This window comes from Lutra lutra, chromosome 4, assembly GCF_902655055.1.
Source record: "Lutra lutra chromosome 4, mLutLut1.2, whole genome shotgun sequence".
NCBI lineage: Eukaryota > Metazoa > Chordata > Mammalia > Carnivora > Mustelidae > Lutra > Lutra lutra.
The window spans coordinates 41946061-41966975 of NC_062281.1; the positions used below are offsets into that span (position 1 = coordinate 41946061).

At 38.0% G+C, this 20915-nt stretch overlaps 1 protein-coding gene across 2 annotated transcripts; it reads left to right on the top strand.

The window, feature by feature from the left end:
* Positions 1-285: 285 nt before the first annotated feature.
* CFAP418 (cilia and flagella associated protein 418) lies at positions 286-20565 on the top strand. 2 transcript variants are annotated; one of them, XM_047726953.1, is made up of 7 exons: positions 286-452; positions 2392-2451; positions 3333-3420; positions 6394-6458; positions 7005-7070; positions 15412-15507; positions 19020-20565. In XM_047726953.1, the coding sequence occupies exons 1-7, from the start codon at positions 298-300 to the stop codon at positions 19171-19173; spliced, it is 684 nt and encodes a 227-aa protein (XP_047582909.1). In that variant the 5' UTR covers positions 286-297; the 3' UTR covers positions 19174-20565. The 2 variants fall into 2 exon arrangements, with proteins under 2 accessions (XP_047582909.1, XP_047582910.1); XM_047726954.1 differs by lacking the exon at positions 2392-2451.
* The last annotated feature ends 350 nt before the right edge of the window (positions 20566-20915 follow it).

A 20915-nucleotide genomic window follows, 5' to 3' on the forward strand; every position in this document is an offset into this window, starting at 1 on the left:
CAGGAGGGGGAGATAGGCCAAAACACGCCAATCTGGAACGGAAAGCAAACCGTCGCGAGGTCATGCAGCAAGGGACAGCTCCGACCCCTGGCCAGGGGGATAGCCCAGCGCCACAAGAAATCGCGGACCCACGGCGTCCTTTTGCTCGAGCGCGTTAGCCCCAAAGCCTCGCGACGCCTGGGCCGCCTTGGGACGACAAGCGCATGCGCGGGCGCGGGCGCGCTCGGCGGGTCCCCGCGTTGCCCTGGAAACCAGCCGGCGCTGCCGGCGGCGCTGGGAAAGACGTAACGTTTCAAGATGGCGAAGGACTTGGACGAGCTCTTGGATGAAGTCGAGTCCAAATTTTGCAGACCAGACCCACCGAAACTGGGCATGGTCGAGCGGCCCAGAGGCTGCGGCGGTGGCATTCTCAGCAATGACCGGAACCGAGCCGAGGCGAAAGAGACTCTCAGGTTAACAGGCGGGAGGGGTGAGCTGTCCTATTAAAGCCTGCTCCACGCCCTGAAGCCGCCCTCTGTCCACGATCTGCAGCTGCTGTCCCTAGTCGGGCCCAAATCCTGCTCCCCACCCCAGCGCACACCTCAACTCCCTGTCCAGGAGGATTTGGGCATCTCTTACCAAGGCCCAATTCGGCAACCCGGGCAAGCCCCAGGAGGCTAGCCCCGCCCGTGAGAGCCCTCACCCGGTGTCTTTCACCCAGACGGAGTCCGTGGGGACCTAATGGAGGTGGGGAGAGAGAGGTGCAGCTTGGGGGCCCTCCCCTGAGCCCCGAGAGGGCCTCTCTGACAGCCAGAACCGTTCTTATCCCCCACCCGCACCCCGCGCGCCCCAGGAGGTGTTCGTTCCCACAGAGAACCTCAGCCTTTCGCCTCTGACCCAATTTCCCAGGCAGTATAATCCTTGGGCGGGTTGTTGGAGAAAACGATTCCGTACAATTCTGTCATCATTAGCCGTTTGTTTGTTTTTTAACTCAGAGAATTGAATGAGATTACATTTATGATAAATGGTTTATTATTGTAAACACTGTATTAATCCAAACCACCTACCTTCTCCCCGTGGCCCCCAGGTGAGGTCCCAAGGAATCTCACGCATCCAAATTGAAATTTGAGGAGATTTTTCTAAGTATTCTGGTTTTTGATCCAAAGAACTACCTTTCAAATTTGTTAATCTCTTTGATTCCGTATAATCATAAAATAATAGGACTTTCTTTTTCCTCTCATTTTTCTCCTCAATCCCAAAAGGTCAAAATTGTTTCATCAGAATGAATATTGTCCTTCCAAGTGATGACTTGTGAGCCTCTGCAGTAACTCTGTTGGACATGTTTGTGAAATTACACAAAGGCAGATTGGAAGAGCCCAAGAAAGTCATTCTTGTCATTTTATGCCTGCCTCTGTGGTTTCGCTAGGTTTTGTTTGGTCTTGGTGTTCATGTGCATGATTTTTCAGAAGTATTTACCCAACAACATTGGTACCCAGTTTATCAGACTTAACCTCTAATGGCATTTGTTTATAAAAATTAACTTTTGGAATATAAAATATTGAGAAGATTCTAAAGTTCAGAAACAGGAGTTCCAAAAATTAGTTGAGTAGTGGGCAGCATTCTAAAAATCAACTAAAGAGCCAACTAAAATGACCACTTTGAAGGGGCTAGGGATTTCTTGACAATGATTATGCAAATATCACTCATTAATTTGTATGTTCTTGTCTTGCATGCTGGAGGTCCTTAGGTACTCATGCCCAGGACATCACTGTCCCTATCACACATCAGTGTTACTTTGCAATTTCTTTTGTTCTTTTTATTCATTCATTGGGGGATGGAGAGAATTAATCAAAGAGCCGTCCAGAGCCTGTTCATGTTAGAACTAGTGTGCAGAGGGCTAGAATGTCTTGGAGCAGGCTGCTCAAAATGGAAAGAGTTGAAAAGGTGGATCCTTTTCAAGAACAGGTCCTTTTATGCCTCTCTCCATAGCCTGTTATTGCACTACTGAAATCCATCCATAATGTTTATAGCATCCCACCTCACCTTACTACCTCAGATTTTTCAGTAATACATTTATAAAAGCTGTAGCAAACCAGTACTGTTGTTATTCATGTGTTAAAACTTTTCATTTTGTAATGTAGCTGTAAAGGTAAATTATGCAAAAAAAAAAAAAAACACACACAAAAAAAAAAACAGCAGAAAGGGCCCTAAACCTAATACAATCCCTACCTGGTATATAATGTCAAATATAAAAAATTTTATCATGAGCCAAAATTGATATTTAAAAATTAAGAACCAATTTATATTATGAATTTATTAACAGGAGACTATCTGCCAATTGTATAGTGATGCAACTGTTATCTCTTTCCCTAATAAGAATTAAAATACTGAGGTTGTCTATTAAAATGATAGGTCTACAAGTAATAAAATAAATGACCGTGCAACATCTGGATGCCAGAAACAACTGCTAATGTAAGAGATCAAAACATATACAAGTTGCTAAAATGTTCAAAATAATAAAGAAAAGTACGTAATTAGTTTAAAAAAAAACTGCTGTGAGTTGAACTTCAATAATAGGACTAAAGTGGTTCAGGATGATACAGATGGGAATATTTACAAATAATATCATAACCTCCTAGATAATAGTTACAATAATAGCCAACATTTATTGAGTCCTTTCTATATCCTAAGTGCTTTGTATGTGTTATTTCATTTACTCTCCCCAACCCTCTTACGCAAATAATATTATCCCCCTTTCACTGACCAAACTAAGACTTAGTAAAAGAGTTAACTTGCCCAAGGTCATATTTCCAAGTCTACCAGGATATTGTAGACCTAGATTTAAGCTTCTATATAGAGAGTAGTTGAGATGCTCTGTCAAGGGAATATTGTTCTTTTTTTTTTTTTAATTGATCATTTGATTACATAATCTTCAATTCAGTTCCTGTAGTAAAAAGATAGTTATTTGACTTATAGTGGAACCCTTAGGTAAAAAATTAGAAATACTCATTAAAATTATCTTTGTTTATAATTCTCAGGTTCTACTTGTAATTGTACATACTTTGTGTTCTTTAAATAAGTCCATAATTTAGAAAAGTGCATGCCTAGCTTTCTCTTGAATATAACCTATAGCTTTAAATGACTCATTTCAAGTGTGAAATAGTAATGTATATATGTGAATTTTTACCTGATAAACTACATCTTTGTCTCAACATCTTCAACTATGTCCATAGAGGGAAAAAATTAATTAACGTCAATTTGTCCTCTTATCAACTCTAATAATAGACTATTTAAGCAAAATTCTCCTGATATTGACTTTATCTGTACTTAAGCTTCAGCTATTTTGTTTTCAGATCAGCAGAAACATTTGAGAAAGAAGATGATCTTGACAGTCTTATTAATGAAATATTTGAAGAACCCAACTTTGACAAAAAACCCTTTGTAAGTTAAGTATTATAAATGTGCAGTAATTCTTTCATTATTTCAAAACATGTTTAGAAGAGTCTGAAAATGTATAGAATGCACAAGTATCTTTGAATTCTGAAAAATACAACTGTTTTAAGGGAATTATTCCACTTAGAGTTGTAGAAGAAATAAAATATTAGAAACTCTCATGTGTTTGCTGTTCATTTCTCAGCGAGAATGAAAAATTAGAAAAGCTGTTAGAGCAGAAGTCAGCTCACAGATGAAATAGGTTACTTTATTTGCGTATTTAAAGAACACTTTTCTTAGAGACCAAAAATAGCTTTTATTATAGGAATGTGCTCAGATGCAATTCTGTTGCTGTTATCCCATGAACCAATGAGTAAATTCTTGGTATTTTAATGTTTAAATGCTTTTGTATTTATCAACTTTATAAAAAGCTCATAAAACAGTGTAACAGCCAGCTCTGTAGTTACCACCCATAGTGAACATATCAATGTTTTGTCATACTTGCATCTCTGGATTTTTCTTTTAAAGAAATTAAAATTATAGTTTAAGAACTCTCCAGCTCCTACTCTACTGCCTTCCTTCCCAGAGGTAACCCGTCTTTTCCATCCATACTTTTATATTTTAATTATACTTGTATAATCATAAACCATTATAACTGATGTATAGTAGTCCATTATGTAATTCTGCCACAGTTTATCCACTTCCCTGGTAATAGACATTTGGAGTGCACCCAGTTGTGGCTTTTTTTTTTTTTCTTTTTCTTTTTTTTTTGACAGACAGCAAGAGAGGAAACACAAGCACAAGCAGGGGGAGTAGGAGAGGGAGAAGCAGGCCTCCCTCCAAGCAGGGCTCCAAGCAGGGAGCCTGATGCCAGGCTCAATCACAGGACCCGGGGATCATGACCTGAGCTGAAGGCAAACACTTAAGGACTGAGCCTCCCCAGTACCCCCCAGTTGTTGCTTTTAAAAACAGTGTTTCATGGGATATTTTCACGTGTCTTCTTTTACCTACATACAGTAGTTTCTCTAGAATGTGCAAACCTAGAGGAGGAATTGCTTGGTCATTAGGTGTACTTCAACTTTTCTAACCATTGCCCAAGTGTTTTCCAGAGTGACTGTCATTTCTATTCTTCTCATCAGCAGTAGATGAAAATGTGTATGCTTTAATTTTTATCAGTGTGGTGGATATAAAATATATTTGTGAGATTTAAGAGAGACCAAATGGAAGTCTCAATTACAGAGACCACAAAGAACAAAAATCTAAGAATAAATATAATACCAAAGAGAGTTTTTTTCAAGGGGGGAAGATTAAAGCCAGATAGACTGAAAATCACTAGGCAGTGGTGGTGGTAAGGATATGGATATGAGCCACTTTTATTTTTGTCAGCCAGACTAAAAATCAAATGACTGATAGAGAACTTATGATCTTTACTTCTCTAAATTTAACATTTTCAGTTCATAAGCAGATGGTAGATTAATAAGTTGATGGTCTAGTTGATTAACTTATCAACATAATAACAATGGTGTTAAATACTCTGCAAACAACAATGCATCATAAATGCCAAATAGCAACGCTAGTTTAATTAATAGTGGAGAAGATAACATGATCTTGTTATTCATGGATCATCTGAACAATTTGTTATTAAGTATTATAGGTTGTGTATCTATATGTGAGGCACTGTCTCTTCAAGACATTTCAGAAGGAACGGGGATATTTTTCTACTTTGGCTTTAAGATACACTACTTTGAAATAAGAGTAACTCCTACAATCATGAAGAGGTGTTTACCTCTATGTGCTTCTGTATGCTCCCTTTTTTTAGTTACCATATCTAGTTCTCCAGACTGCAAGGGAAAAAACAACCTAAATAAACCCCTGGAGGAGAGCAGATCTGTGTCAAACATGGATTCGGTGAGGAAAAGAAGTGTCTGAAGAGGGGTGCACGCCCACCTTTTCCAGACCAGACTATGTTCCTGAGAGTACTGCTTCCTCCCCAACCACTCACCCATTCTGTTCGGTTTCTGAACTGCTCTCAGACCCACGCAGGAAAGCCCAAGAATGACAACAAATGCCACAGTGTGCTAACTTCAAGCCATAAGTGGATGGTACACGAAACATTTTTCTCCAAAAAAAAAAAAAAAAAGACACGTACATTATTATTTTTCCAGACATGCACCAGAAATTCTTCCACTTCTGTTTAACATCAAATAAGAAAGTTCAGGGAAACTGTAAAGTGAAATATTTTTGCCTCCATTAAATTTCCTCACCTACAAAGTAAAATGAAGGCATGTCTCTGAGTAGTTTAAATTGCCTTTTCTCCAACTTCCTTTCCTTGGCGGTGGTCCTAGTATGTGGTTGGTTGATGCTGCTTGGTACCATATACCAGTTAACACTTAATAAATGCTTACTAATGATGATCATGTTATGTAACCATACAGGAACTACTGTATGGTTGTGACTATGGTAGTTCTACAATTTCCTTGCATGTCTATTGGTTGATACTGTTTCGTTTGATCAAAATTAATATTCCTAAAGTTACCCAGGAGTTTGGATAGTTTTATTTTTAGTTCAGGTGTGTAAGTACCATTCACAGCCTTTAAAAATGAGTCTGAGGTTTTTTCCTCCTCAATTGAATTTTTCCAGGATGAAGTTTTAAATAGCAGATCCTTCATATTAAATCACTGAATGTGCTATTAACTGAAGAGTTATAAAGTGACTCTAAATCTTAGCATGCTAATAATGGCAGTATATCAATTTCCTAGACTAAAAATTAGCTGAGTAATTTACAAATTCCTCAGGGAGGTCTACTTCCCTTTTGCCTTTAAAAGGTTTTGATCGTTGTTTTTATTTCAGAAACTTTAAAATGATACAAAATTTTTATTTAAGTCATTTAAAAAGTATTGTTATAAAATAAAAAGTATTAGTTTTTATGCTAGAATTCTCTAAATTACCCTTGGCCTTTTATTGTTTTTGTTTTTTAAACAGAAATTAAAATCTAAATCTTCAGGTAACACATCTGTCAGAGCTTCCATTCAAGGCCTTGGTAAAAGGTAAGTTGAGATGGCTTTAGTGAATTACACACACTAGTGAGCAAACACTATGAGCAAAGTCTAGAATATTTTGTTACCATTTAAACAACAGTGACATTGAACAACAAAGCACTGGTTGGCTTTCAGGAGAAAGACCAGTAGCAATATCTTCAGTGTTCTCATGGTCTGTGACCTCTTGGTGTAAAAGAACTTGAATGGAAGATTATTGCCATTGTAAATAATTTTCTGCCACATGAAAAAAAAATAAGTGTGAACAGTTTCTCAGAATTAATGTTCTGTTATATTCTTCGATATTTACTTTGTCCCTTATATTATTTGGCAAACACATTTTTCTGTGACTCATTTTAACTCCTTGAGTGTTCCTGAATATATGGGTTATATCCAATAATGCAGTTATCCTGGAATAAATGCCTCTTCTTTGAAATAATTGGCCTTCTCAGGAAAATCTACAATTTGATTACAAGAATATAGAGTCAATGAGACCAAATTAACTTCTCATATTTTTTTTGTTGTAATTTTTTTCTTCTATCTATCAAACACGTCTAGTTGCAGCCCAGTGTACCTTGGTGGAACCGCTGCTCCGTGTGGAATTGGAACAAATACTTCACAGAGGTAGGATGTCAGATAGATTTTCTTGGGGCGCCTGGGTGGCTCAATCAGTTCAGGGTCCAACTTGATTTTCGGCTCAGGTCATGATCTCGGGGTTGTGAGATCCGAGCCTCATGTCGGGCTCCTCTCTCAGCAGGGAGTCTGCTTGGGAGTCTCTCTCTCTCTTCCCTCTCTGCCCCTACCCTTGCTTGTGTGTCTGCATGTACACACACTCTCTCTCAAATAAATCTTTTTTAAAAAGAAGGGAAATAGATTATCTTTCTTATTAGGTTTTTTGCAGTTGATACCCTGTTGTTAAGATGTAGTTCTTGGCATCCGTCTCTGTCAAAATCAGAGGTGTATTTTATTAGCCAGTCTGAGAACACTGTACTGAAATGTTTGTTATTCTGGGCAATAGCTTTTAAAAGCTGTGATATTGGGTATGCGTTGTTCTTTGTGTTGATGCCCACTTCTTTTTTTCTTTCTTTTTTTTTTTTTTTTAAGATTTTATTTATTTATTTGACAGACAGATCACAAGCAGGCAGAGAGAGAAGAGGAAGCAGGCTCCCTGTGGAGCAGAGAGCCCGATGCGAGGCTTGATCCCAGGATCCTGGGATCATTACCTGAGCCGAAGGCAGAGGCTTTAACCCACTGAGCCACCCAGGCACCCCTGATGCCTATTTCTAAGCCCCACTTGAAGTGCTTGGGTCTCTCCAGTGCCAGCCTGCTTTCCACAGGATGCCAAGAGAGTGAGCTTCTGCCTTGCCATGTTTGCCTTCTGGGCAGCAGAAGCCAGTGGGTGAGACTGGTGAAGCAGTGTGGCCATGCAGCCACATGATGTGTTACCCACCATCTTGACCAAACACACAGCATGAGAAGGCTAGGTTTTCAGTCCCAAAGAGCTCTCAAACATAGTCGCTTGGTTTTACACATTTAAAATGCAGAAATCCTCCATTCTTTGTCTCTTCCCCATCCCTTACACCCACTATATACTCACTACCTTTCAGGGAAGTCTCGTGGTCATGATACCACCTACCCCATACTAGCATATTCCATTATCATCGTCATAATGTGGAGAAACAAATTGGTTTTAAGCATATCTTTCTGTTGTCCTGATACTGTTGATTCTATTTTTGCAGAGGCCTATTTGCCCAGATTATTATCTTTTGTCTAGTTATTCCTAAAACACTTCTTTTACTTTCTGTTAATTTTTTAAGAAAGAGAAGAATGAGATACATGATTGCATGTTGACCGTGTTTTAGGAGGAATAACAGTTATATTGAATAATAGAAGTGGGATCTAAAAAGACATTGTTGGAGGATTGTAGTGGTGCTGGCCTAGACCCTAGGAAGCCTAGAAAGAAAGGCTATGGGACCAAAAGAAAGTTGAGGAGTCTGGGGAAGCCTGTATCGCAAACATCAAGGCTAACACAAGCCCCCTGGGGTGCTGACTGCTGTAAGGGCTGTAAATAACAATTAATAGCAGTTAAATCATTGTGTGTTGAGGGCTCTCTATACAAAGGATTAGAGACACAAGCTAGCCCTTCCAGAAGAATATAGTCGGGTTGCTGTTAATCCTGACTTACCTGTGTAGAGTCACTGGAACCTGTCTCTGAGTTTCCAGACCACACCCCCTCCAATCGCAGGCTCTTTCCAGTCACCTAAGAACTGCACCAGATTCCCTGTTACCTTCCACTTCCTTTTCTTGCTTCACCCACATACAGCAGGAAGGATAATACCCCTAATACTCTTCTGAGCACATCTCCCCTGTTCAGAGGGAAGATGAGAGTTGCCATTTGTCCCACATTAACTCTAAGGTTACTTGCTTTACCAAATTGTGTTCTTTCTCTTCTTGGTCCCTTCACGTCCAGTGAGAGCCCAAGTCAGATAGTCCACTTCCACTAAAACATTTGTTACCCTCTACTTTCCACTACATCTTTCTGCTTCTGGATATTTTTGCATTTATTCCCTGTCTGGAACGACCCTCCTTTCTAATGTGTGTTCTCACTATCTTATCTGCTTATTTGCAAATTTATTTTGTCATTCTGTTTGAGATTCTTTTTTCTTTTTATAGTATTCATTGAATGCCTGGCTTGTCCTAGGCCCTGAGCTAAACACTAGATACCAAAAATAAATAAATAAATAAACAATCAATCACCAATCAATTAAAAAAAAGAAAAGAAAGAAAGAAACCCTCTCCAGGAAAGGAACTGGTAAGAAGCAAATGATAGTACTTAAAGCACAAAGAGAAAGAGCTCTGATGGCAGAATGCTTGAGTTCAGATCCCACTGTGCCACTTATGAGATGTGAAACCTTGAGAGGAGGGATGTATCTTCTAAAACTGTTTTCTTCACCCGTTAAAAACTGAACACACTCCACGGAGATCCTGTGAGGATTAGATGGAATCCTATGTTATAGTCTGCCTGTGGTGCGAAAGATGCCGAAGATAGTTTAAGTAATAGTTTACAGTCATTCGTGTGTCTTTTTCATCTGTTAGTGCTGCCTTCTCATTGTGTTCTAGTTCTGTGCCAGGAATCCTATATTCTTCTGCTATGTTCCCATTTTATCTCAGGAAATATGTATCAGTGTTTACCCACACGGGTCTTCTAATTTTTAAAATGGTCCTAGGTCGCCTGGGTGGCTCAGTCAGTTAAGCATCCAACTCTTGATTTCTGCTCAGGTCATGATGTCAGGGTCGTGAGATTGAGCCCTGCACTGGGCTCCATGCTGGGCAAGGAGCCTGCTTAAGATCTCTCCCTTTCACACTCTCTGTCTCTCAAAAAATTAAAAATAGTAAATAAAAATGGTCTCTAAGATGATCCATTCTGGTTTACTTTCAAAGAGTAAATATTTCATGAAGATTTTCTTTTATATAGTATTTTTTACAGGTACATTGATTTGGTTCTAGCACAGAAGAGTCTTGCTCCAGGTGGAATTTAACAAGACAAAAGAATGGCCTGTTTTATAGCTTGAGGATCCAGTCACACAATATTGATCCATGAGCATGATAATATTCGTCAAACTCCTTTCCTACTTTCTGCACAGCTACAAGAAGAAAAAACACATACTGTTTGCATATATGTGCACAGGTAAATGTGTACATTCACAGTCTTGTCTTGCTCACTATTACAAAGATACCCTTATGGACAAACCTCTTCATAAAACAGATCTGCACCCACAGAAAGATAAGCCTATACTTGTTCAATGTGCACCTAAAACATTTTATATGTGAAATACTTTATCCTCTCCAGAGCACTTTTTTATATATGCTTATTGGTTCAGCTCCATAGGAAAAAAAGCAAGATGCAAATAGAGCAAGACTTTTTAACCCCATTTTATAAATGAGGAAATTGAGACCCTGGTGTTAAATTCATTGAACACATACTAATGAACCACCTGCTTGCTAGCTCCTACATAATACATAATGTGAAGGGAAAGTGCAGGGTATGATAAGCTTAGATAATCAGCACACCAACTAATATGAAGGATTAGAGAATGTTTTCCCAAGCAAATAACATTTAATCAGACTACAGTATGAGAAATGAGTTGACAAAGAGAGGAGACCGTTAGAGCCAGAGGGCACAGAGTGTTAGATGATCCCTGAGCTGGAGTAGCTGTGAGTGGGGGAAAGAATCACTCTTGATCGGGCTGGAGAGGTAGTCAAGGGACATTTGGTTTGGGGTCCTGGAGTCCTCTGGCAGATTTTAGGAAAAGTGTGTTATATGCAGTGGAAGGCTTTAGTTGTTTGGGGGGATTTTTTGGTTTTTATTTTTGGCAGATGGGGTGACAATCTTATTTGTGTTTCTAAAGAAAGTCATTTCGGCTGCTGAATGGAAAATGGTTTGCAAGTTGAAGGGGCAAGACAAGAGAAGACAGGGAGAACAGTCAGCAGGTAGTAGTTACAGTGGTCCAGGAAAGAGGCGGGGATGGTAGCTGTGACCTGAGTAGTGAAAGTAGCTGGAGGGAAAAGGTGTCATATTTGTGCCATTTAGAATCTAGAATTGACAGAACTTGGTGTTTAAATGGCTATGGGAAGTAAAAGAATGTTTTCAAGGATGACTTCCAAGTATGTGTCTTGCCAAGATCAGAAAAGTTATTACAAACCAAGGACTCAAATATGTAACTTGTTCCTGTCCATTATCCTTTCTAGTATACCAATTTACGGAGACCATGTAATGTGTGCAAGAGGGAAGAAACTTAGCTGTTTTTGCTATTGAGGCTACTGTTATTTAACCACTGTCCAAACAACAAGGCTTCCTAGACTGCTGTGTAGATCTGGCAGGGTTTAACTGAGAACCAGAGTCTGGGCAGAAAACTATATTGGGCTGTATTTTGGACATTCCCATCATGAACACCTTAAAAATAGTAAAAATTGTATTAGCTGGACAGAAGGACAAAGCTGTTGGTGACACCTTTATATTTATATTCCCTCCACGTTTTCTTTTTTTTTCTTTTTTTTTTAAGATTGTATTTATTTATTTGACTGTATTTTAAGATTGTATTTATTTATTTGACAAGTAGGCGGGGTGGGGGGGGCAGGCTCCCTGCTGACCAGAGAGCCCAGTGCGGGCTGGATCCCAGGACTCTGGGATCATGACCTGAGCCGAAGGCAGAGGCTTTAACCCACTGAGCCACCCAGGCGCCCCTATTTCCCTCCACATTTTAGAAGAAGAATCCTGACAATTTACCTTTCACTAGAATCATGCCTTTTTTTAAAGATATCGTCTTATATGCATGTAGTTATGGAAGAGAAATATATTTAAGCCCTGAAAATAAGCACTGATTTACACGCCCAGGGCATAAAGGAAATTGAGTCTATTCTACCTACTTTCTATGTGTTTTATTTGTTTGGTTTCCAGATAAAGCTCTGGTTTGGGAGTACCGCTGAATGATTTTAGAGAATAAAGATGTGAGTCTTTTACTCACTTGGTGGAAAGGAGAAAGAGTGGTAGCAGGAAGCATGGTGGCATTAATAAGGTATAGATAAAATCAAGGCATTATTTTCAAGCCAAATCGAATTTTACATTCTTATTTTTTAAACCACTTGTAAAGCTGTATTATTCCATAGATGCCTACTAATTATGATCTAATAGAGTGAATCGTAGCAGCAGAATGATTTCTTAGCTGCAAGTTAGTTTTATTTTTCTCACAGGGCAGTGTTTGTAGGAAAATGTAGTGTGAATAGATTTGAATAAACTACTAAATTTTAAATTAAATTAAAAAGCTGTATTTAACATTATGGTTGAGATTTTACACATACAAAACGTCAGGAAATTCTAAATTATCGTTCCCAAAACAGCAATAATTTAGCCAAATTGCACATATGTATTAAAGCATTAAAGTTAACACTCTGTGCAATCATGTAATAAACTACATATGCATAAGAAAGCAAGTTATGGCAGCTTTGGGAACCATCATTTTGCATTTCCTTACTTGTACATTAAAAATCCAAGTTCAGATGTGTACAAATTTAATTGTGTTGAATTTCCGTATGTACAAATACAACTCAGTTTAAAAGAAAATATGGAATTGTTTATGAAACTTCTATAGATTTCGAGTAGTTATTTTTATGATTAGTAATAATTTTTAAAATAAACATTTATTTTCAAAGAAATTTTCAGGCCAAAAATATTTGCAATTTTGAAGTTACCATATCTGAATTTTAGAGAGAAATAAGTGAAAAAAAATCTAATGATGGGGGTTTTTAATTATTTTTTATTGCATATTGATTGCTTCTCTCTCCTCCATTCCCACTACCCCTGAGGCAGCCAGTATTAGCTGTACAGTATATAACCTTCCACATTTTTCTCCATGTTCTTAGAAACTTACAAATACCTACACAGGAAATTTTTTTGGTTGTTTTTACAAAAATAGGCTCATGCTATGTATGTTAATGGTGTACCTTGCTTTGGACATCCCTCTAGGTCAGTAGATAAATCTAATTCTCTTTATTGGCTACCTGACAGTCTATATATATTGCATATTATTCAGCCTTTTCCCTTTTTCATAGGTATCCAGGTGGTATCCTGTTTTTTGCCACTTCAGCAATTCAGCAGTGCAGTAAAAATTCTTGAGCTAAATGGCTTATAGACTGATGTTTTTATTTATATGTAATTTTTGGTTCCCAAAAATGCGGTTGCTAGAGCAACAGCTAGGCATAATTTTAATTTTAAAATAGTGCTAAGGTTTTTCCCAGAAGATTACAGAAATTCACATGCCCACCAGGAATGTCTGGGAGTCCTAATTTTTGTTAACTTAATTGGCTAAAACATTTATTTCTTGGTTGATTTATAATTTAATTACATTATATTTTAACTAACAAACCCTGTGCTGGGCACTATTATAAGCACTTTACCGATGTTAAACGATTGGGTCTGTTAACAGTTCTGTAAGGTATGTAAGTATTATTATTACCCGCATTTTACAGATGGGGAAACTGAGTCACAGAGAAGTTATTTGACTATAGTTATACAGCTGGTAAATAGTGGAATACATTTGAACCTAGGCAGTCTGTCTTCACAGTCTGTGCTCTTAACTGCTATTCTGTGATACCCGTATGAGAGAGATTGAATATATTTTCAAGTTTTAAGTTTTGTTGTCATTTGTAAGCACTCTTTGTATAGTGTAAGTATTTGACTGTGTTGAAAACATTTACTTCCACTCTGTCACTGATTGGTATTTTCACTTTGTTTTTGGTATCTTAAAATCTTTTATTGGGGTGCCTGGGTGGCTCAAAGTCAGTTAAGCATCTGACTCTGCCTTTCAGCTCAGGTCATGATTTCATGGGTCATGAAATTGAGGCCCACATCGGGCTCTGCGCTCAGTGGGGAGTCTGCTTGAAGGTTTTCTGCCCCTACCCCTACATGTGCACATGTGCAGGCACACACTCTCTCTAAAATAAATAAATCTTAAAAAAAAAAAAAAGAAAAACCTCTTCTTCCTTTTAATTTTTAGATAATCCAATATATTTCTATATTGATTTTAGTTCTTAAATACTTCAAATAATGGAAAAGGTTTATTCTTTTTAAAGTAAATCACAGTTATTACATAAATCAAATTGTTAACATCAGCAGTTCATAAGTATTTCCATATATTGTTATTTTACTCCTAAACTTACTATGTAGCTTATGCATTTTGAGAATTGTGTGGCATTTCATTTTGTCACATTTTCAGTAAGGACCTGTTACATGCTAAGTGTCATTCCAGCACTTCCTCCCCTTTCTCCTATATCATCAGTGTTTTGCTTTTCACTGCAGCTCTGCCATCAACATAAAAATAATCTTTTTTTCCCCTCCCTTCTTATATAACCTTCTCTTAACCCCTGTTCTTAACCACCTTCTCACTCCATTTAAAGAACCTGCTCAGATGTACGTACCTTCTCAGTGAGGCCTGTGCAGACTACTTAAAATTGCAATCCACTCCTTCTTGATACTCCCAATTTTATTTACTCTACTTATCATTTCAAAAATTGGAAGCACTTTTCCTTTTTTTTTTTTTTAAGATTTTATATATTTGAGAGAGAGAGAGCAAGCACAAGCAGAGGGAGCGGCAGGCAGAGGGACAGGGAAGCAAACCCCCTTCTGAGCAAGGAGCCCGATGTGGGACTTGATCCCAGGACCCTGGGATCATGACCTGAGCCACAGGCAGCTGCTTAACCGACTGAGTCACCCAGGCGCCCCACTTTTCACCTTCTAACAAACTATGTAATTTAGTTATTATGAGTATCATTTCTTCTCTCATTAGAAGGTGAGGACAGAAACTCACCAGCATACATAATATGTTTTCAGGAAGTATCTTCTAAGTGAGTGAATGAATATATTAATGCCAAGTACTAGGGAAGCAGAAGCAAATAAGATACTGTCCCAGTATTAAGTAACTTATGGGGGTACGGATTCATTTCCTATAATGTGGCAAATTCTATGATAGAGGCACCCCTGAAATTTTCAGTAGGAAGAGAAGCAACTTAAAGAAGTTTATCTTAAGTGAAGATCTCCCTCAGATCCAATTTGAAAACTATTGCACTAAAAGATCTGCACATCCCTTTTGTTTTATATCTATACAGTATGCATATGTGTGTATGCATATATATGTATATATGTCAGTGTGTAAGAGCTTAGAAAAATAAGTAGCTTTATACAGAAATTTAACATGTAAGTTTGTGCAGAAACTTAACCTGAGAAGTTTTACCTAAAGATATGTATGTAATCCATCCTTTCATACAAAAATGTTTAGTCACATTAATCTTTGCTTTTCTGTTGTCTACTCAGTAATCTGTAGTATGTAGTGTATCCTTTGAATAAATCACCAGATTTCCATATTTAAACGTACCTGTAATCTTTAATGTACTGTTGTTTTTCTCTGAACAGAGCATGTGATCATCTGCGTTGTATAGCGTGTGATTTCCGGGTAGTAAGCTACGATGACTACATGTGGGACAAATCATGCGATTATCTGTTTTTCAGGTATGTTTCCAAAGAACTTCACTCCGTGAAAAACGTACCAAGCAATAACTTTATATTTCTCATTTGCTATAATGTCTCTTGGTGGACTTGACAAGATTGTGTGGCCTCCACCTCTTGCATATTCCTGTCATCTCCTCCTCTCCATCTGTCTGCAGTCAGCCTATGTGAGGATATGTTACTTCCCGATAGGAGTATAGTAAAAGCCTTCTCGCTGACTTCTCCACCTACAGTCACTTCTTTCAGGCCACCCTTCCCCTTCGGAGAATTAATGCATAACTCTGAGTGTGCCTTGTACGTGCCCAAAACTCTTCTGCTTGTGGAATCATGTCCAAGTTCCTTAGTACAGCATTCAAGAGCCCATCTGTCTGTTTCCCGGCATGTCCTTCCACAGTTAGCTTTTCACCTTCACAAGGTTATAGCTGCATCAGAGTACTCAGTACTGCTGTTCCCTGTGACAGTGCAAGCTCTTCCCTTCCACCACCCCAGCATTTATTTACCTAAACCTGACCTGTCCCTCAGGGTACAATTCATTGCACATCCTTCACGATTCCCTTATCTATCCGTCAACTTGGAAGTAAGTTCATCCTTTCCTTTGTGTCCACAGCGCTGTGTACCTAGTCTAGCACTCACTGGAGAAGAAGATTGAAAATTTTAGGTTGGTATAGGTCTGCCTCCCTCCTTGGGGTCAGGATAGTGTCTTTCTCATGTTTTTGCAGTTTATGCATTCTTATACACTTACTCCATACCTAATGTTTTTAAGATTTGTAAGTCATAAAAATGTATCTGAATTATACATCACATGGGACACACCTGGGTGGCTCAGTTGGCTAAGCATCTGACCCTTGATTTCAGCACAGGTCTTGATTTCAGGGTCATGAGTTCAAGCCCCATATTGGGCTCTGCTGGACATGGACCCTGCTTAAATAAATAAACAAACAAATAAATAAATAAATAAATAAATAAATAAATAAATAAATAAAATTAGGCTGTGAATTATATATCACTTTTTCAAATAAAGATTAAGACCTAAAAATTAATTAAGTGCAGACACCATGCATTTTTATCCCCCACCCCAAACCTGAGCCTAAACAAGAATTGTATTTTCTGATGCAAGTAATCAGAATATATTGCATCTCTCTCTAATAGATAAAAAGGTGAGAATGTTTCTTCCACACCTCTTCTGGCAGCCATTCTCCTATAAATCCATGGGAGTCTCTTCTACTTTAATTGTTTATTTAAACTCTTTCACATCAAAATTTCACACATTTTGGGGCACCTGGGTGGCTCAGTGCGTTAAAGCCTCTGCCTTTGGCTCAGGTCATGATCTCAGGGTCCTGAGCCCCGCATTGGGCTCTCTGCTCGGCAGGGAGCCTGCTTCCTCCTCTCTCTTTCTGCCTGCCTCTCTGCCTACTTGTGATCTCTGTCTGTCAAATAAATAAATAAAATCTTTAAAAAAAAAATTATTTTTCACGCATTTTGAAATTCAGTCTTATGAAAACTTTGAGTCCTCTCTAAGCATACACAAAAATTCAACTATACAAATTCATGGAAAAATTACAGTTTGAGAGGTTTCATATTTCCCAACCCAAATGAAGCCTAGTACAGTCCCCAAATCCCAGATCAGGTTAGCCCACTTTTAATCCCAGAGTTGGAAAAGTTAACTTTTAATTCAGGTCTGTTTTGCCATTTCTGACTTTTCTTGGTCCTCTGCTCTGGTTAATGTAATGAGTGGTCAGTAATCCCCCTACGTCACCACTGTGAACCACCAATCTTGAGAAAACTAGTATAGAATGACAGAATGCATGTAATGTCAGTGCTGTGGTGAGCTCTCTGTACCTGGGTAGAAGGAGGTAAACTAGTGATATATTCAGAGGGAAGCTAGGGAATGGAAGATTTTCACATCTGATGGCAGGGCTGTGTGAATGAGGATGTGAGCTGCTGAAAGTAAAGGAACAGGGAGAAGATGAAACACTCGAGGAGGTGGGGAGTAAGAGCCAAAGGAAAGCACAGGTAGGTGGTCACCAAAGAAGGCGAGTTAAAAGGCTTGCAGGGTGCCATTGACATTGGTGCCTGACAGCGCCTGGGGAGCCATTTCTTTTTAGTGGTATCGGTCTGCACATCGGCTTACTTTATTATCCTTATCTTATAAATGAGGGAAATGTGTATCTTAGCTCTGACAAGTTCTAGAGTTCTCAAAAAGAGGTATAAGCTATACTTGACCATCCTGCCATAGTAGCTACATAAGATGCTTTTATTTTCCTACTAAATCATTTTCTTTATGGGAAATTATTTTTCTAAACTTTTAAGATATGGGCATCCTAAAAACAACTCGAAATGTATTAATTAGTGTCCTGGCTATTCATGAATCCTACTCATAAAATCTCTAATTAAGGATTCAGTCAAGTATTAAACGTTAAATTTGTCACGATATATTGCAGATTGAATAAAGAACATTTAGTTTTCCATTTTGTGGAGGTTTTTTCTTCATGATAAAACTTAGATGATCCATCTCTTCCTGTAGTTTATTGAAAGCAAACAGTTGGCCTGGAAAATCTAGGTTTTGTTAGGTTCAACCTGAATTATGCCTGTATTTTGTACAATACAGTACTGTGTGGTGCCCACTGGCCACCAGAGGGCACTTTGTAGCCTTCCTTCTGTTGCAGTGACAGCATTTTGTCTCTTTTCTTAATATTTACTATATTTCATCATTTTACTTTGTATTTTTTCATCATTTCATTTTTGAATTTTTTCCTTGTTTTCCTGTTACAGAGTAGTTATGTAAATTCAGTACATGGATTGTCATGAAAATCATAATTGATTTTCAGTTCATTAAATTTAAATTAACTTCTCTAATCTTTCTATAGTAGCATCAAGTCAGACAGTTATTTTTTATGATGGTCCTGCCCATTGATTTAATTATGTTAACATTATTGACATTTAATGCAGGATAGACATTTGTTCTGTCGCTAATAGTTTATCTTGCTGATCAGTATATCATTGAAACAATTGAAAGATACAATATTAGTTCAACAAATAGAAATAACAGGCACTTTATGTCTATTTAATGAAAAACGCTACAGTTAACCCATCAGAATCCTATTTATGCCTCTTATATGCCCTCCATTGGCCATATTACAGACTTTTAGAGTATGGTATAAGTGAGTATCTGAGTAGGAGATGTACCACCATCCCTCCCACTCTCTTCTCATATCATGACATCTCTGATAGGACAAACCAATAATTCTTCATTCAGCCTTTTAGTTCTCATGTTCTATTACGACAGCTTTAATAAACAGACCTACAGGGCTGCCATTCAAAAGCACTGGATACCAAGGAAATACCATCAGAAAGAACACAGAAGCCTATCTTCTGTTGTTTAGGTGAGAGGGCCAAGGTTGTTTAGTGTTCAGATGTGGTAAAAATAGGAAAATAAAGCAATGACAACTTTTTTTTTAAAGTCATCCAGCTCGAGCAAAGCCACTGTGTTAAAATCTTCATTTTTTTATTAATAGAAACAACATGCCAGAATTCCACAAATTAAGAACAAAGTTGGTAAAGAAGAAAGGAACACGAGCATATGCCTGCCAGTGTAGCTGGAGAAGTATTGAAGATCTGACTGACCTTCAGACCGATCAACAGCTTCGCTGGGTTTGTGGTAAACATTAAGAACGCAGACTTTTCATATTCAGACTAATGCCTACAATGAAAGCAGTCTCCAGTAATCATCAACATTTTTAGCGAAGGTACAAAGCAGTATCATGCCCTTTGGAAAAAGACAGGAAATTTCATTCAATGACTATATAGTATAGATTTTCAAAGACCTAATGGACTTGAGAAGATAATGTGCTTTAACATTTTGGAACTATTTCTTTTTGCTGTATGGGCATTTCACTTAGTAAGGTAGCAAGTTATCCAAATTCTTTGCTAGCCACTCTCCTGTTAAATGGAAGTTTAATTATGGAGTTTCGTACAAATATGTAGGCATTCATTAGCAACTGCAAAATTAATCACTGCTAATACACGTAGCTAAATATTCCTCATTTACAGCATTTAAAGAGGATAAAGCCAGCCAGTGCAGAGAGGTCCCTGAGGGTGGCGGGGAGGAGGTGTAGGCATCATCTCCTCTGGTCAGATCTGTTGTTGCCAAAGATCAGAATTTAGATGTGGCAAAAACCATGTGATCAGTGGCTAACTGAAGGATTTGGGGGAGCACAGGTTCATTGTAAATGAAAAGACTGCCTATATTGACCTTACCTCAGTAACTCCAAATGATATTACACACAGTAATGATAAGTATATATTCTTACTTTAGCTTATTTCTTCTCCTTTTGTTCATTTAGATAATCAAAGGGTAGTTTGCTATTTTAGTAAATATTCATTTATATATAATTTTTTTTTGATGTACCTATAATCACAAGGAAAAATCCTAATACAGATAAATCATTATTGGATTTTTTCCAAGTACTTCTCTAGCCTCCGGTGCCTAAAATTCCATCAAGTGAACAGCAGCTGAGATATTTGCTCAGGCAGCCTGTTGATTTTCTGGTGGGATGAGGCTGACATATTGTTTGTCAGATGAGAGCATGAAAGAAGAAATAAATCATAGTGGAACCAACAGGTAATCTGTTGTGCTCCTCCTTGACATCTCTGAGACTGGGGGAACCCTATAATAGCAGCACATTCAGCAAATCAGTTACCTCAAAATTACCAGTTCCCAGCACCATGAAGAAACTCTGGAGGCTTTCCAATCTGCCATAAGCGCTTTATTGTGTGTGTCTAAGACATAGTTCAAATGTACGACACAAGGCATGCTGAAAGGGAGTAACCGAAGCAGAGTTGTGATTGCTTAGTCTTATGCTGAATCCATTCCAGTCACCTTACTCAAGTAAGAAGAAAGATGGGCCATTAAAATCCTTTTCCTAGCCGTGACACATGTGCTAGTAAGTCTAGCATTGCAGCAAAACTCATAGTGAACTCAACAGTGGCAGATGCTTACATTTTTATATTGAAAATGTTTACAGATTTTATCTTTGAATAAACATTTTTTACTCCCTAAAATCTTATCTCTGTGTAATTGTATGAGAAACAAGGGGATTTGATTGAGATATCATTAGTCACAACAATGGTGTTTTCTTTTTATTCAAATGAGCAAATTTACTAAATCATTAATTTGAAAATATTTTTTTCCCTTTTATTATTTCATTACTGTCCTATATCTTGGATACATTGCTCATGTTTGGCATTCTGTAACATAATTCCCCAATGTCGGAAATGTACATATGAGTTCACATTTTTGTTGGCAATTTACTTTATAAGCTTTTTAATATTGTACAATTTTTAATCCAAAATGTAGAAAGCATATTATGTTGAAATGCCAATGGAGGGCGCCAGTGTGGCTCACTTCGTTG

Bases quoted from the DNA above. Each gene is read 5' to 3' on its own strand.
- CFAP418 (XM_047726953.1), top strand. From the start codon at position 298: ATGGCGAAGGACTTGGACGAGCTCTTGGATGAAGTCGAGTCCAAATTT. The intron at 6,459-7,004 runs GTAAGTTGAGAT...AAACACGTCTAG, and splicing joins ATTCAAGGCCTTGGTAAAAG to TTGCAGCCCAGTGTACCTTG. The intron at 15,508-19,019 runs GTATGTTTCCAA...TTTTATTAATAG, and splicing joins TGCGATTATCTGTTTTTCAG to AAACAACATGCCAGAATTCC.